Genomic DNA, 15337 nt, shown 5'->3' on the forward strand with positions numbered 1-15337 from the left:
AAAATATTTATCAAGGAATAGAAACACCTATATTTACTTTTGGTGGAAGAAGTCAGCGCATCGCTCGTGTCGTGTCGTGGGGTGAAGTAGACGACGACAGCTAACGCGTGTGCGTGGTAAGATCGATGTCATTACGTATCTCGCGGGTACATGTGTTTCACTTTGTTTTTAAATTGTACACACACTTTTTGTAAAAAAATAATGAAATCCTCTCATATTATTCGTTCTTGTAGTTGGTATTAATTTTATCTATTTTTTCATATTTGTTTTTGTTTTTATTAATATAACGAAATACGTTCTACAGTGGAGGGTGAAACCGATGAGTAGTGTGTAGCCAAATGTGATCTAGTGTTTATTTTTGCATATAAATCAATAAATACGCATATAATCATGTGGTGCGGCGGTGGCTGGGCTATAGTTGGCGGACGACGACTCAGTGAGTCACCCAGTAAGCCATACATGAGACGCCGTGAGTTGTTGGTCTTCTGTACCCCAACAAAAGGAACACAGTATCGCAGCCAAGGTCCTGTGAGGATAGCAGGGAACGAGAGGGCCGTTTGTACCGTGAATGGCATGTCAATGACCCTCGAGACTTGGTCATCGTGGAGAGATTGTGAATTACGCAGAAAAGTAGGCGTCATACACGACAAACCGATTCGACTGGGGCACGTATGAGTCGAGTTTGAAGTGTTTGCGAAGGAAGGGAAAGAGCTTTGGGGATGGCCGGTCGTAAGCGAGTTGATGGGGCGCTACCGATTCGCGCTACAGATATAGCAATGACGATTGGAAGAAGGACGAGACGATGTATGTACGGACCTCGAGCATTGACGTGAACAAATGAAGGCCCAAGCCGTGGCGCTGCCGATCTGGATGGACGTAGAAATCCAACACGCACAATGGATCCATCTCGATGAAGCCACCGCGGGGTTTCTGTTTGGTGGCGTTATCAACGTCATAAGGAATTACGTGCCCATGGAACGACGACGTACGGAGTAGAAGAGATGCTTCCTGCCGACTTTGAGGACTCCCCATGGGACAGTCGTGTCGTGTGCAATGTAAAGCGTATGCTGTTGCTCAAGTACAAGCGCGACAGATGTGAGAGGTGCCTTCAAGTGTTGCGCCTATCCATCGACTTCAGTATAAAGGACGCATACATCATGGTAGTTTGCCCCGACCTCTGCAGATCCAAGCCCTAGCGCGTCGACAGTGTCTACGATATGCTTCTTGGTGGGATCTCGAAGGAGGTCCTGGAGGGTTGAGACATCCATGAGGTGTCGTGGTGTCGTCAGCGGCGTCTCCTTGAATAAACGATCGAAATAACCGGATAAACGACAATTTGCTCCGGATAACTAGTCATCGATGGCTCATTTGAATTGTACAGCAAGTCCACATGCAAGCCAGCCGTCCGCTGCATCAACTCGTGGCCACGTCCCTCCGCTTTGAACAGCGCCGCTTCATGGGTCGCGCGCCAACTATCGCTGGCAAGAAGAGCGCGACCGATGCGGTACATCCTTCCTTCGACGTCCACACCTTCATGGACATGTGTGGACATTTTGGATAGAAAAAAGCAATTCTCATTGGCAAGCTGGCCAAGGAACTCGTCGTGACGTCCAAAGCAACCCACGGCGACGTCAACAACATTGTACGACGAACTTACTTCTTCTAATTGTTTATCTTCATCTTGTGTACCACCATCATGATGATGCATGTTGTTGTTTGTAGCGTCTCGCGTCCGTCGTGATCAAGGTACATGCACCGACAGCTCGCGCATGCGACTATATCATACGAGTAGGCCAAGACTTTCAACATGCCGCGCGACCGCATTGAAGCCGCCATCAAGCGCGGCGTGGACGGAAAGTCTGGCGCAGTCACGGAAACCATCTTGTACGAAGCCACGGGACCTAGCGGCAGTGCGTTGATGGTTCGTTGCGTATCGCGCCGTCTTTTCTGCATTCTGACACCATCTTCCACTAGATCGAAGCGTTGACGGACAACCGCAAGCGGACGGCGCCGGCCCTGCGTCATATCTTGGGCAAACATGGCGGCGGGTTGGGTGCCAATGGGTCGGTGGCATGGATGTTTGAGCGCAAGGGGTACCTCGAGGTACTCCTACCACGTAAAAGTAGTAGCACTACTAGTACAAGTCGCCCGATACGAAACCAACTCAATGAACTGGACGTAATAATAGGTCAAGCAACCTGACGACGAGGCGGTGACGTGGGACGAAGATAGCATGCTGAACATTGCCGTACGAATGCTCACATGTATCATATATGATGGCATAAACCCAATGGCAATATGCAGATTGAAGCAGGGGCAGAAGACATGGAATTCCGAGACGCTGTGGCCCAGGTACTGTACATGTGACATGGTCAAACGTGTATGACGTAATCATGTGTGTCCAGATCACATGTGACATGAACGACTTGGCCATTGTGCGCAATCATTTGGTTACGCTGGGCTTGCATCCCCATGTATGCTCGATCATTTACAACCCAAAGGTATTAGTACAGTACCAAACTGCATGACATGACTACATCTATGAATATTACCTTTGGATATGACTGGTAGGAATTTGTGGATTTGCCCGATGATGCTGCCGATGAGTTTGAAGCGCTGCTAGATGTAAGCGCTCCTTATATAACATTCGACCGTCCAGGCAACTGTACTATGTATCTCCTGTATATGTAGTCATATTCCTGTGTGTGTATGGCGTAGGCATTGAGCGACAACGAAGACGTGAACGATGTGTTTCACAACATCAATCAATAACCCATACGAAAAATGAGATAACGTCATGCATTCCATGAATGTTCTTCTGGCCATTCATTGTGATGATCTGTGACAAGTAGTTTTGCTACCGCCGCCCGGCAGGCACGACGCGGCCTATGCGTGGCACTGCCTTCTTCGGGATCAAGCCATCCACCACGACGGCGCACTTGGCCGTCGGATGGTCTCTGACGGGAGGCAGTAGCCTCGCAGGGACGGCGGCGGACGTCGTCTTCTTGCTGGTTTCGAGCGACTCGACGCGGTGCTGCAGCTTGGCGATCGCGTCAGCATACAGCGATTCCATTTCGCCCACCTATACATCGTTCAGGACCTACCTAGCTGTAGACCATCATCACGACCAGCAGCAGAAAACTACTGTGTGGTTGGACAACACACAAAACAGCACTAAACACAACCAACTAACTTTCCACTGGTAAGATATGGGTACCTGTGCCCTCGACACAAAGTTGGTATCTATGGACGCCTCGAGCTGGGCTTTGCCGGCTTCCAACGCGTGGAGTTTGTCCGTGAGGAGCTTCTCCGAGGCCTCCGCCGCGCGCACGAGCTTGAACGTCGTCGCAACTTGCACCTCGAGGTCCTTCTTGTCCTGGCTCAGCTCGGCCACGCGGTCGGTCGTGTGTCGTTCGGTGGCCCACAGCTTCTCCTTGGCGTCTCGGACTTCGGCGATCGTGGCCAGGTGCGCCGTTCGCTCCGCCGACAGCTCGTGCTCGACGTTGTGCCATTCCTGATTTGCTCGATTCGCCACATGCTTGTGCGTGACCAGTTGCTGGTCGTACCTTGGACGACAAAAATACTGTCAAACCAGTTGAACGATTTCCATGCATACTAACTAGGTAGTAGTAGCTGAACAAATATATACTAACTATGAATAGTAGTACAACACCAGGTACAGTGTAGGTAGGTCATAGATGTTTGCGAATGATGCAACACGTTACCGTGTCTTGAGCTGGGCTAACTCGCGGTGATGTTCTTGAACGAGCTCCTGGACTTTAGCTTCGAACATGGCGGTGGCGTGGGTGGTATCCTCTTGTATCGTAGTAGTAGCTGGTTGTCCTTGTTGATCGTCGTCGTCGGCACCACATCCGTGGGGCTGGTCGCTCGGTGGAGTTGCCGGGAGAGGGTGTTTGCATTTCGCCATGGCTTGCAGTTCAAACTTGACCTGTGACGTCTCCAGTCGCGCTTCTTCCAGTTGATTCTATCACAAAAGAAGATCGATTCGATCCTGACATAGACACACACACAGAGCTATGGACGGCGGACCTGCAAGACGGCTTGGCATTGTTTGGACGTTTGAAGTTCCATGTCCATTTCGTTGAGTCTGTCGCCTTGGGCGTCTAGCTTGGCCTACACCACCACCACCAACACATACTCCACTCATAACTCATCCTCTAACGTGTTTTCTAATTTCTGGGGGGTCAACAGCATCAAGGGTGTTCTGGCGTACTTGGAGCTCATCCACGAGGCGCTTGTAGTCTGGCACGACGTTCACAGTTGCCATCACTTGCACTTTCATGGCGCGCTGACCAAACTGCAACGTGGCGTGACATTCCGACGCTTCCGATGCGTCCGGGTTGACAGTCAGCACCAGCGCAGTCTTGGCATTGCCGCCCAAGCTGTACTGCAGCAATCTCGTTCTACCACAAACCCACGCCAATGAACTGTATATAAATATATATTGAAAGCAACACATAGTTGTACAATTTGCTGTCTCGATACGGCACGTGGCTTTGCTGTTTGCTCAACGCTGAGATGCAATTGCCAAGAGCTATGGTCTTCCATTTTAGTAAGAATGACGATATGGGCATTTATAAAGAATTACGATATTTTGTCGATTTGATACAAATTTGGGGATCGAATCGACCAAACTGATCCACAATCGATCTGATTGGTTGAATTTCATTGAGAAGGTTTTGATTGGCTAATAATTTGGAACTCATCTGAAGTAGCCAATCAAATCGATTTAAATTCCAACAAGAAACCACGAAAATTCACTCGAAAGCACAATAACGTTATCTGTACCCGATAAACTCAAGTTGATGGCTTTCAACTCGTTCACGTGGACACCGCGGACAAGCGACTTCTTCACGCGCTCGGACCTGCATATTGAACCTGTTATGTACTACATGTACACCTCGAAGGATCGTTGGATGCATTTGTATGTACATATGTACCCTGCCAAGTCGACCAAGTTGAGTTGGCTGCGGTACACGTCACAGCCATCCTCGGCTCCTCCATCAGTCGTCACGGACGTCGTGACGTGGATGGTCAAGATGGCGTGGCTGCGGCTCGAGTGCGCATTCATGGCGGTTGTGGCCACCGTGCGATTCGCGTTGCCTTGCTCCATCAGCGCCACACATTCCTACGGGGAAGAAGTCATCTCATGCCAAACGTAAACACAAGGGATGATGAAATGCCCTTGTGTGTAGTTCGTACAGAAACCGAACCTGGACACTGGACACGGGTCGCAACGTCACGCCGTCAATGTACACCCCCCGGTCGTCCGTTTCTCTGATCTGCAGCGCGTTCTGGCTGTTTGTACACGAGCTTGTTGGGTCGAGCAACAAATCGAACACGCGTTCGCAGTACACTTGCACGTAACTCGCCCGCAGTTGCGCCCCAAGCCCTTTTTGTCGCATGCCCTTTGTTGTTGTGGCCACCGGCGACTGTCTGCGCTGCTCAAACAAGTCGCGCAGACACCGTGGAATGATCCCAGCGTCGGCGTGACCTCCGTCCAGCGATGTGCCCACCATCGTGTGGGTTTTCCCTATAGATATACGTCAACACAACGACAGAAGCAGCCTAGGAACGCACCAGATCCCGTTTGGCCGTACGCCATGATAGTGGCGTTGTACCCATCCAATACACTCTAGAATCAACATGGTGCTTAAGGGGATACATGGGGGGCTCTAGGTTGATGAAAGTACAACGTACAAGCACCAAGTCCTTGGCTGCGGCTTCGTACACTGCCTCTTGGCTACAATCGTCTGCAAAACACCGATCGAACCCAAACTCTTTCGTGTCGTTGTCCTGGAACGTGAGCGTCGACACGGACGTGGGCGTGACACAGACATGCCGTCGGGACGAAGCCGACGTTCCCGTCACGAACGTCGAGCTTTCGTCGTCGGCCTCGGGACAGGCTTGGGCTATGTACGGTCGTATGCGGCAGTACACACGCACACGCTCCGCCGTGGCCGCGACACTCATGTCACTTGGGAGATGGACGTAACGCCTGTGTAACCGATTGTCCAAAGACATCATTTTGGCCAACATTAAACTTCAACTTAGACGATGTATGCTGGTCGTGTTTTTATTAATTTGGTCGATCACATACAAATCTCAAGATAGTTGGAACTGCGCCCCGGGGCGCCGAATTTATCGAATCCTCGAGCAACAATCACACAGCCACATGGGGAACAAATCATCGTCTACCGGTAGTGTCGGCGCGGACAACCGCTCGCTATCCTGTGCATGGTGCCCTGGCTCCACAGGACTGGAACATGAAGGGCCTCAGTACAAGCAGCCGCCCATCTTAGCGACGAAGAAACATAGCTCCACCTTGAGCATGTACCTCGAGGCGTCGTCGATTGCGTCGCCTGCCGAAGCGAACAAACAATTATCTGACCCGCCAACGTCGAAAGGACCCCGAAATCCCACTCGTAGTGGCTCGTTCGAGTTCAATGTGGAAGTGCCCGAGGCATTTCGAGCCGAAAACTTGCAAGTTCGACGCACGTCCGCCATCCGTGCGGTGTCGACCCCTCCAACCCTAGATACGACCCCCGCAGGGCCATCTTGATTCAACGAGTCGTAAAGTAATGTTATACATATGCTATATACTAGTACGTGGTATGTCATAAGGACTTGTCTGAAATGAGTAGACCGTGATGTATAACTGTATGTACTCATTACTTGAGTGCAAAGTGACGTTTGCGTTGTTTACGCCGTCAATTATAGGATGCATACCCACACTGTGAATGTGCACAGCATTTATTAGACTCGTCTACGAAAAATTTGAACGTTGGAGATGGACAACCATGGAACAAGTAAGCGCGATGGCCAAGTCCTACACGACAAAGCGATGGAAGTTCATGGGGCAGGAAGAATGAGCCTTCACGATGGATGACAATGCTGGAAGGGGTGATGGGTGTTCGCTTGAAGGGCGGGGGCTGTAGGGGGCAACCATGGCGGGCAAGGTATGCTGGGGACTCTGCAGCATGGCCTCTGCCACTTCGTTGTGCTCGGCTGGTATTGACGAATTGACAACGTAGTCGGCTGTGCCTTTGCTCTTGATAGTCGAAGGTATCGGGGTGCCAAGGTTTTCTGGGTTCAACGACAAGAGCACGGAGCAGCTCTCGACTCGTGCGACCTCATCGTGGTGCATGAGCAGATGGGTCAGCTTGATTAGGTTCAAGTTGATGCAGTAGATGGCTTCACCAATGGCGCTGGCTCGCATGAAGTCATCTTCAAGGAATGGAATGGAAGGTGCGGGGGACACGTTCGAATCCGTGATCGACGGGACGGCCGTTGGGGTGGTGGACGTGAACACCGGGCTAGACCGATCGCGTTGCAGGGACTTGCGTTGGCGCCGTTTGCGGTCGCTTTTGAGCTGATGTGCGTTCTGCCTTTGTCTGTGCATCGTACACAACGAGTGTAATGTACCGTTGATCTTGAACGTCCGTGGGTTCAAGCATTTGCCAAACTTGTACCGGCAGAGCAAGGTGTCGTCAGTGTTGTTGCCGCCGGCCGAGGAAACGTTTGCGGAATTGATCATTGGTGACGCTGGGACCAAGCTCGTGTCCATGTGTGCTCTTCGTGGCAAAACGTGCAATGGCAGCAGCAGCGACTTCAATTTGCTGTAGATCATCGCTGGAGGGTGTAAATACAGCAGTATGATTGGACCATGAGATTAGGAACAGCGAATCAAATCACGCGACGAAAGTCAAAATACGACACTCACGCGATTTCATTGGACATTAAGAAGGTGCATTTTCACTCCCTCATTTGCCCTTTTGTGGAAAAGACAAGGATGCCGCCGTCCTTGTGGACCTTTCTTCTGTGCATGCTTACCTTATGCACAACGAACGCGTGTATGGACGTCGAGACATTGTCGGGATTATCCCCCGTGAACTGGGTGTGGGTTGGTGCGCTCACCAGCACTTCCACCCGCCTTCGCGTGTCTGTAACATTTGTGGATCCAGCTTGCGATGCCACCAAACTATCTCTGTGGGTCGACCAGGTAGGCTTCCTTGCTCCTTACCATGTTCGAACGTGATCATTATGTATGCTTCCCTAGGATCTTGAATCTGCGCCACCATTACGATTTCTGAGCACGATGCAATCGATGTCCACTACAACGGATTTGCACGATTTTCAGGCCACGGTAGTCGATATCATAACGACTACTGCTATCTCATAATCCCTCCCGACTGACATTTGAATGTGGAATGGTTCCAGGGACTTGCTTCTGGTGCATCGATTGCGTATGAGTTTCGCTACGACAACTCCATGTACATTGCTTCCTGCACATTAGGTCTCCTACTAGTACACAACCTAAAACCTATCATTGCTGTCCAGCGTACTCAAACGATCCAATCGGTCCGTGCGCCTTCCATCGCCGCCCGGCGTGCCCCTTTCCTACACGTTTGCGTTTTCGTCGTGCGCCGACGAGGACTCGGACCCCGAGGTCAAGTCATGCTCACGTGTCACTACCGCTCATGTATTTATGCCTTGATTTAGGTATTTGATGAAATTGCATCGCACGACCCGCTCTTTTTCATCCACATGGGCGATCTGCACTATGCCAACTTGGACGTGAATGACGTGGCAGCATTCCGTGGCGCGTACGAGTCCATGTTTGCCTCCCCCGCTGGCACGGTAATAAATGACGTTATCCTGTTGTCGCATCGATGACGTTATCCATGTCGGGTTTGCCGTTGTCCCGTTTTGTTGGACACTACGTCATATGACAGTATCCAAGTGACATCCTTCTTGTCACGTTCGACTGCATGACCGAGATGTAGGCCATGCTGGCCATGGAATTGCCCATGGCGTACATGTGGGACGACCATGACTTTGGTCCGGACAATTCAGACGGCACCGCCCTTGGTCGTCCGGCGTCGTTGCAAGCGTACCGTGAATACGTGCCCCACTACCCCCTGGTTCGACCGTACGAAACTCGTGACGTTGTCACATGACGTTATTGCGTTTTTTGTACCCAACATTTGGTTGACTTGTGTCGTGATTCTTTGCCAAATCCATAATCGATCGATTGATTCGTTGTATTAACAAAATTGCCCTGTGGGGATTGGTATCACACTAATTGAAGTCTCACACTAATTCGATGTATATGGTGGTTCCCTGCAATCTGATTGGCGCAATCCTTCTGCCGATGATTTTTTTTCTGTACAGTTGGTTGTGTCGATTCATTCTCACTGTCCGTCCAAGTAAACTTAACAATATCACATGACGTTGTCACATGACGCTGTCACATGACGACGATACTCGTGTAGAGACGATCCATTGGACACGATCCAACAAGCGTTTACGATTGGCCGCGTGCGATTTCTCGTGACCGACTTGCGGTCGCAACGCACTCCCAACGACGCCCCCGACATCCCGTCCAAGACAATCCTTGGCCTCGATCAAAAGCAATGGTTCAAAGACCAACTGGTACCACCACCACCACACACAAAAATGATATATATCGTTTTTCCTCGAATGATATATATATAGACTTTGATATATCACACAATCCTCTGTCTATATCGCTTCCTCGAATGATATGTATATCACAATTCCCTGTCTCGACCACCCACGCATGATATTGAGAGATATGGAGGTGCCAAGCACGAAAGCACTTTGCCGTTTGTAACGACCGTTCGTTGGGGAAATGCCAATTTTTTGTAGCAAGCCGCGACGACATCTGAGGACGTTGGCCTCGTGGTGTGGGTCAACACGATGCCGTGGATCGACGACGAGCGCAAGTGGGGGCACTTTACCCACGAACAAAACGACCTCGTGGCGTTCTTCGCGACCCTAGACTTGACCTCCATCCCATTGGTCATTGTCAGCGGTGACGCGCACATGCTGGCCGTGGACGACGGCAGCCACAGCCTGGGCAACATCACGACGTTCCACGCCGCCGCGTTGGGGCGACCGGGGTCGATTAAGGGCGGGCCGTACAGTCACGGGGCCTTTCCTGGCTCAGGTACACATCTGATTCTGACTTTGACGTTATCTGACTTTGACGTGTCGCAGGGCAATTTGGACTGTTGGACGTCCGCGACGATGGCACGCGTATTTGTGTGCGGTACAGCGGCCGCCGCGGCGCCACCGAACTGCTGACGTACGACACGTGCGAGCCATCCGTTCCTGGGACGTACACTCCGTACATTCCGCCGTCGAAACCAGTGCGCGTGGTCACGCGGACGCTGAAGAAGTTTCTTTCCCGCCTCGACAAGAAATGGCAAGTTGTGACGCGGTTCTATGGATGGGTGGCTGCGATGGCGTTGGTGGTGGGGGGGATAGGGGGTGTTGTGTGGTGGTGTGGTTGCCATCGTTCCGTGGGAAAACCAAAGCACGATTAGCCAGCATATATAACACAATTGTCCACACAATATGTGTGTATATAATATATCTTGTCATTGGCTTTTAACACTTAAAAGCTGTCAAGTGGCGAGAAACGGCACCACGTCCAATGCGTGCAAGAGCGGTTCAAAGCCAATGGCAAACTCGACGTATTGGAGGTGGTTGTCCAGGTCAAAGCTGTAGCACAGCACCGCGTCGTTGGATAGCTGCGCGTGGCGTTCGAGTTTGCCGTAGCTATATATATATATATATACATACACTCGTGAGCACCTATGAAATCAATCGAGTTGCAGTCGAGTGTACAGTAGTACCGATACGCGGGGGCGGGCAGTGTGATGCGCATGGCTTGCGATACCACGAGCTTCTTGGCTTGCGTGAGGCGGTTGGTGGCTATGACACTGAACGTGAACGTGCTGTCGCCGGCGGCGCACGCGATGTCCAATGGCCGACGATGTGACGGCAATGTGTCGGGGGGTTGGTCGTCCAGAGCCGCTGGGGCAGATGCCACTGGCGTGAGTTGCTGTTTGCCATACGATAGGAACACGCGAAGCGCACTGGTGGTAGAGTTTAGGAACACGCCTTCGCGTTCGCTCGGCAACAAGTGTGTGTGCGACCCTACACAATAAAAAGTAAACCACCGCAGCATGTGACATGGGTGTATGTATGTATATCTCTTGGCAGGATGTATGTATATACATATATATGTGACACCGTACCGATGGCAAGTCCGGCTTCGTACGACCAATCCAACGGTCGAAACGACGTCGGGTTGAAGAGGTAAAGCAGAAACGCATTGGACACGAGGGTGTTGAGTGTGACCGCGTCGGGCTGGAGGTCGTACCGGACGCTGTTGTCGTCAATGTCGATGGTCATGCCTGCCAGCTCGTGGAAGCGCGCAGCCGTATAACACGGAGCGGCCACGGGGGCTGTGTGATCATGTGGCTCGTTCACCACGGGAGGCGGTGGCGGCGACGGATGCAGCAGCAACGGAATCGACAGCGGGCGGAACACGACGTTGTCAATGGAGACCCATGTTTGCATCATGAGGGGCACGCCGCGGAAGGGCAGTTCCAACGCGTGGGTCGCGCGAAGGAGCACGTTGGTGTCGAGGAGGACTGGCGCGGGGAAGACCTAGGTACATAGTCATCCCATGAGTGTGGGCCACGGACGGGGATGGATGACCTGGAACAGTTCGCTTTCAAACACGAGCGAGCCGCGCAATGCCGCCACGGACGTCATGAGATTAATGTGTTCGTTGAGAAGGTCCCGCGCTTCTTCGAGAGATACCATGCCGATCAGCGCCGAGATCTCTTGGATAGACCGATTGATGCGGAGCGACAGGTCAAACATGCCTACCATACCATCATGATGATCGTGATGAGGGAAGCGAAGCCAGAGGGGGCAATTACGTTCGCAGCGGTTGTACACTGCAGCACGTTCGCGGGAGCACATGATGGGTTTGCTGGAATCGATGCGGAAGAAGGACGTGTCCCCGTTCGTGTTCATGAGGTACACACGGGCCGACACATTGGACGACACCCGACGTTGGAAGTGACACCGCATCGCATACACGCGACGATATGACATGGCGGGGTATCGAAGCGCGCCGAATCTCTCGGCCACACGGATTTTCCATTCTTGTTCGCAGAAGGCTTCGATCTCTTTGTTCAGCGCCGTGACGCAGTAAAGGTCGGTCGTGGCAAGGTACGGCAGCACGTAGCCGAGGTAGCTCTCGTGGTACGTGTTGGTCCCAGCAGCAGCACATGATGGCATGGTGGGGGACGTGTCAATGTCCATCAACTTCAAATGTAGCGGCTTATCATGCAACAACACGGCGATGGGGTCCAGCTCCATGATGGCAACAATCAATGTGTTGACAACCTTGATGGAGGTGGTCGTTTTCTGGCTATTTTTATGGATCACATTGGGATTTATTTTAAACAGTTGAGATTTGTATGACCTCGTCGAATCTATTTTAAAAATTGAACCTTGCCCCGAACCGGTTCGGAAGTTGACCGATCACACGGTTCAAATGTCTGCGACTACCTTTGGAAACGCATGTATGTATTTGTAGAGGGCATAGGAGTTTTTGCGATCTTCGGACGTCAACCATGATGGCAGCCACGATGCTGCTGGCACTGGCCATGCTTCAAGACGCATCCGTTGCCACGGTAAAGCGACCTCTGTCATGACCACGTGTGATTCCGCCTATGCACTCATGCGCAAATGTGGTAGGATGCGCAAATGCCACGAATTTGCGATCGAGCGCCGCAGAAGTCGTTTCCATTTTGCAACCCGTCGCTTTCGATTGATGCGCGTGTGGATGATCTCGTGGCACGCATTCCAGATTCCGCCGTCCCGGGCCTCTTGGGTGACAACGCCACCGCCGTGTCCACCCCTGATGGCCTTGGTACGTGTTCACCTTCTACTTCCATATTCTGATCCGATCATGTCACGCAGATTTGCCGGCGTATGGATGGTGGAACGAAGGCCTTCATGGCGTAGGAGTCTCTGCGTCCGTGCGCTTCATTGCTCCAACTCCCATTGCCACGAGTTTCCCCCAAATCCTCAACTTGGCTTCATCGTTCAATCGCCAACTTTTTGCCGACGTTGGCGCCGCGATCGCCACCGAAGCCAGGTCTGTCCCTGTTCGTCCATCATTTCCATCTTACACAATCGACTAGAGCATTCCACAGTGTCGGCCATGGCGGGTTGACGTATTGGGCGCCCAACATCAACCTCTTTCGCGACCCTCGATGGGGACGCGGCCAGGAAACCCCCGGCGAAGACCCGCATCTGACGTCTGCCTTCGCCGTCGCATTTGTCCGCGGCATGCAGCAAGGCCCATCGTCATCGCCGTTTATACATGTGTCTGCATGTTGCAAACATTTCTCCGCGTACTCGCAGGAAGTGCCACGTCACTCGTTGGATGCCAACGTGACCGCACAAGATCTCGCGGATACGTACTTGGTCGCCTTTGAAGCGTGCGTGACCCAAGGCCATGTGTCGTGCATCATGTGCAGCTACAACGCTGTCAACGGCGTGCCATCCTGCGCCGACTCCCACTTCCTCACCCACGTCGTTCGACACACTTGGAAGTTTGACGGGTACATTGTCTCCGACTGTGGTGCCGTCTATGACGTCCTGTGGCACCATCGATACACGCATACCGCTGCGGAAACTTGCGCGGCCACGCTTGAAGCAGGGATGGACATCAACTGCGGCGACTTTGTTCAATTGAACCTCCCTGCTGCCTTGCCCACGGTATGACCGTCACTCGTATATTCTGAAACGGCTATTTACCAACACTCTGCACCTTTGACTTGAGAATTGTATGTGCATCGCATTACCATCATTCCTGTTACGAAACGCTTTGTCGTGAAGGATAATTACAAGTGCACTCCATGTAGGTGTCCAAATCGGCGTGGACGCGAGCGTTGAAGATGCTCTTTCGAACGCAAATGCGGCTCGGGCTATTTGAACCTGCCGCCACGGCGCCCTTTCTAGACAGCTCGCCGGCAGACATCGACACCCGCGCTCATCGGCAACTGGCGCTCGCCGCCGCCGTCCAGAGCATCGTGCTGCTCAAGAATGCCGCCAAGACGCTGCCGTTAGATCCAGATGCGTTTGAAGCCACCACCAGGCTGGCAGTACTTGGACCCCATGTCCATGCCACCACCGCGCAACTGGGCAGCTACGCCGGAGTTCCCCCATTTGTGGTGTCGCCCGTGGCCGGCGTCACATCCCACGTGCCGTCGTCGTTCGTGGATGTGCATGCCGCCTGCACGGTCAGAGGGCAAAATATGGCGGAGGAAGCGATCGCGATTGCTGCCAACGCGGCTCAGGTCGTGCTGTTTGTCGGATTGGACCAAAGCGTCGAATTCGAAGGAGTGGACCGCGCGACATTGGAATGGCCGGGGCGGCAGCGCGAGTTGATTGCACGCGTGGCGGCGGCGGCGGCACGCCCCGTCGTCCTCGTGATTCTGGCAGGCGGACCTGTGGACCTTGAGGAGTTTGAAGCAGATGCGAAGGTTGGCGCGATCGTGTATGCGGGGTACCTTGGGCAGAGCGGCGGCACGGCCATAGCACAGGTAGAAGGCGGAGAGATACGTGGAGGGAGGGAGCCTGAGGTGGACACATGCCGTAGGTGCTGTTTGGAGACGTGAACCCATCGGGGAGACTCGCACACACGTTCTACCGCGCATCGTTCACGTCCGAAGTGTCTATCGCCGACATGCACATGCGGCCGCATGCACATTCGTTGGGTCGAACGTTTCGGTTTTACACCGGTGCCCCGGTGTACGGATTTGGCCACGGGTTGTCGTACACTATATTCCGTTATTCGATTCTTGCCCAAGAAATCGAATATGGAGAACACGTCCGAGGACGTGGCGTGCGGCTGAGCGCGACGGTAGAGAACGTCGGCGAGTTGGTGGGAGACGTCGTCCTGCTCTGCTTCGCCGTGCCGCCGGGAGCAGGCACGAAGGGCAGACCGTTGCAAACCCTTGCAGGGTTTGAGCGCGTGAACGACCTCCGACCGGGTGATACACACGTTTGGACGCTCGACTTGGACTTTGACGTGGCCTTCACCCTCGTGGGCGATGATGGAACCAAAGAAATTGTGCCGGGCACATGGACATTCCATGTAGGCGATGTGTCTGCGGCAGTGAATGTCCAAGATATCGATGACCCAGTTGCGCTAAAGACTAACGGCGCGAGGAATCGAGTGTGGACGAGCAACCTTGGCCTCGGACACGATGCCATGACATAAACGCGATGCGCTATCGTGACTTGATGTTGCGATGTGTTCGATGTGGCATATCTTCAAACGTGCGAGTGTATAATGGACAATGTCGATGTCGTAGTAGCACGTGATATGGCAATCAGTGAAGATGGAACTTCATGGAGTAGAGTAGCACGGTGCGGGCATGATGTACATGAGAGGCTGCATGCATACTACTAG

The 15337-nt window shown here is 52.6% G+C and overlaps 8 protein-coding genes across 15 annotated transcripts; 4 read left to right on the forward strand and 4 right to left on the reverse strand.

Annotated features, from left to right (window-relative positions):
- Window positions 1–328: 328 nt before the first annotated feature.
- Window positions 329–1314, reverse strand: H257_05167. Of its 2 annotated transcripts, XM_009829937.1 has the most exons (4): window positions 1176–1314; window positions 990–1121; window positions 817–930; window positions 329–762 (listed from the first exon to the last, which is right to left on the reverse strand). In XM_009829937.1, the coding sequence occupies exons 1-4, from the start codon at window positions 1266–1268 to the stop codon at window positions 619–621; spliced, it is 483 nt and encodes a 160-aa protein (XP_009828239.1). In that variant the 5' UTR covers window positions 1269–1314; the 3' UTR covers window positions 329–618. The 2 variants fall into 2 exon arrangements, with proteins under 2 accessions (XP_009828239.1, XP_009828240.1); XM_009829938.1 differs by having other exon boundaries at window positions 817–1121.
- Window positions 1315–1379: 65 nt separating this feature from the next.
- Window positions 1380–3171, forward strand: H257_05168. 2 transcript variants are annotated; one of them, XM_009829939.1, is made up of 10 exons: window positions 1380–1504; window positions 1562–1642; window positions 1723–1746; window positions 1793–1921; window positions 1975–2103; window positions 2189–2248; window positions 2305–2352; window positions 2406–2501; window positions 2572–2625; window positions 2719–3171. In XM_009829939.1, the coding sequence occupies exons 1-10, from the start codon at window positions 1391–1393 to the stop codon at window positions 2770–2772; spliced, it is 789 nt and encodes a 262-aa protein (XP_009828241.1). In that variant the 5' UTR covers window positions 1380–1390; the 3' UTR covers window positions 2773–3171. The 2 variants fall into 2 exon arrangements, with proteins under 2 accessions (XP_009828241.1, XP_009828242.1); XM_009829940.1 differs by lacking the exons at window positions 2572–2625; window positions 2719–3171 and having other exon boundaries at window positions 2406–2534.
- Window positions 2858–5994, reverse strand: H257_05169 (hypothetical protein; the record flags this gene model as incomplete). The annotated part of the gene is made up of 11 exons (XM_009829941.1): window positions 2858–3082; window positions 3218–3566; window positions 3726–3985; window positions 4051–4134; window positions 4235–4424; window positions 4489–4555; window positions 4810–4886; window positions 4962–5149; window positions 5235–5554; window positions 5602–5656; window positions 5722–5994. 11 exons carry the CDS (start codon window positions 5992–5994, stop codon window positions 2858–2860), a joined length of 2088 nt encoding a protein of 695 aa, XP_009828243.1.
- A 188-nt stretch (window positions 5995–6182) lies between these two features.
- On the forward strand, window positions 6183–6777 carry H257_05170 (hypothetical protein). Its single transcript, XM_009829942.1, has 2 exons — window positions 6183–6599; window positions 6742–6777. Exon 1 carries the CDS (start codon window positions 6197–6199, stop codon window positions 6581–6583), a length of 387 nt encoding a protein of 128 aa, XP_009828244.1. The 5' UTR covers window positions 6183–6196; the 3' UTR covers window positions 6584–6599; window positions 6742–6777.
- Window positions 6778–6850: 73 nt separating this feature from the next.
- Window positions 6851–7588, reverse strand: H257_05171 (hypothetical protein; the record flags this gene model as incomplete). The annotated part of the gene is made up of 1 exon (XM_009829943.1): window positions 6851–7588. The coding sequence occupies one exon, from the start codon at window positions 7586–7588 to the stop codon at window positions 6851–6853; it is 738 nt and encodes a 245-aa protein (XP_009828245.1).
- Window positions 7589–7790: 202 nt separating this feature from the next.
- Window positions 7791–10442, forward strand: H257_05172 (hypothetical protein). Its single transcript, XM_009829944.1, has 9 exons — window positions 7791–8023; window positions 8081–8167; window positions 8242–8294; window positions 8362–8470; window positions 8524–8661; window positions 8808–8953; window positions 9297–9456; window positions 9694–9994; window positions 10045–10442. The coding sequence occupies exons 1-9, from the start codon at window positions 7814–7816 to the stop codon at window positions 10371–10373; spliced, it is 1533 nt and encodes a 510-aa protein (XP_009828246.1). The 5' UTR covers window positions 7791–7813; the 3' UTR covers window positions 10374–10442.
- H257_05173 (hypothetical protein) lies at window positions 10406–12233 on the reverse strand. Its single transcript, XM_009829945.1, has 5 exons — window positions 11784–12233; window positions 11557–11726; window positions 11091–11505; window positions 10686–10989; window positions 10406–10608 (listed from the first exon to the last, which is right to left on the reverse strand). The coding sequence occupies exons 1-5, from the start codon at window positions 12226–12228 to the stop codon at window positions 10455–10457; spliced, it is 1488 nt and encodes a 495-aa protein (XP_009828247.1). The 5' UTR covers window positions 12229–12233; the 3' UTR covers window positions 10406–10454.
- Window positions 12234–12424: 191 nt separating this feature from the next.
- H257_05174 (hypothetical protein) lies at window positions 12425–15300 on the forward strand. 6 transcript variants are annotated; one of them, XM_009829946.1, is made up of 6 exons: window positions 12425–12545; window positions 12610–12784; window positions 12835–13012; window positions 13059–13638; window positions 13785–14465; window positions 14522–15300. In XM_009829946.1, exons 1-6 carry the CDS (start codon window positions 12486–12488, stop codon window positions 15143–15145), a joined length of 2298 nt encoding a protein of 765 aa, XP_009828248.1. In that variant the 5' UTR covers window positions 12425–12485; the 3' UTR covers window positions 15146–15300. The 6 variants fall into 6 exon arrangements, with proteins under 6 accessions (XP_009828248.1, XP_009828251.1, XP_009828252.1 ...); XM_009829949.1 differs by having other exon boundaries at window positions 12610–13012; XM_009829950.1 differs by having other exon boundaries at window positions 12835–13638.
- The last annotated feature ends 37 nt before the right edge of the window (window positions 15301–15337 follow it).

Source organism: Aphanomyces astaci, assembly GCF_000520075.1.
Source record: "Aphanomyces astaci strain APO3 unplaced genomic scaffold supercont1.9, whole genome shotgun sequence".
In the NCBI taxonomy this organism is placed as follows: domain Eukaryota; phylum Oomycota; class Saprolegniomycetes; order Saprolegniales; family Verrucalvaceae; genus Aphanomyces; species Aphanomyces astaci.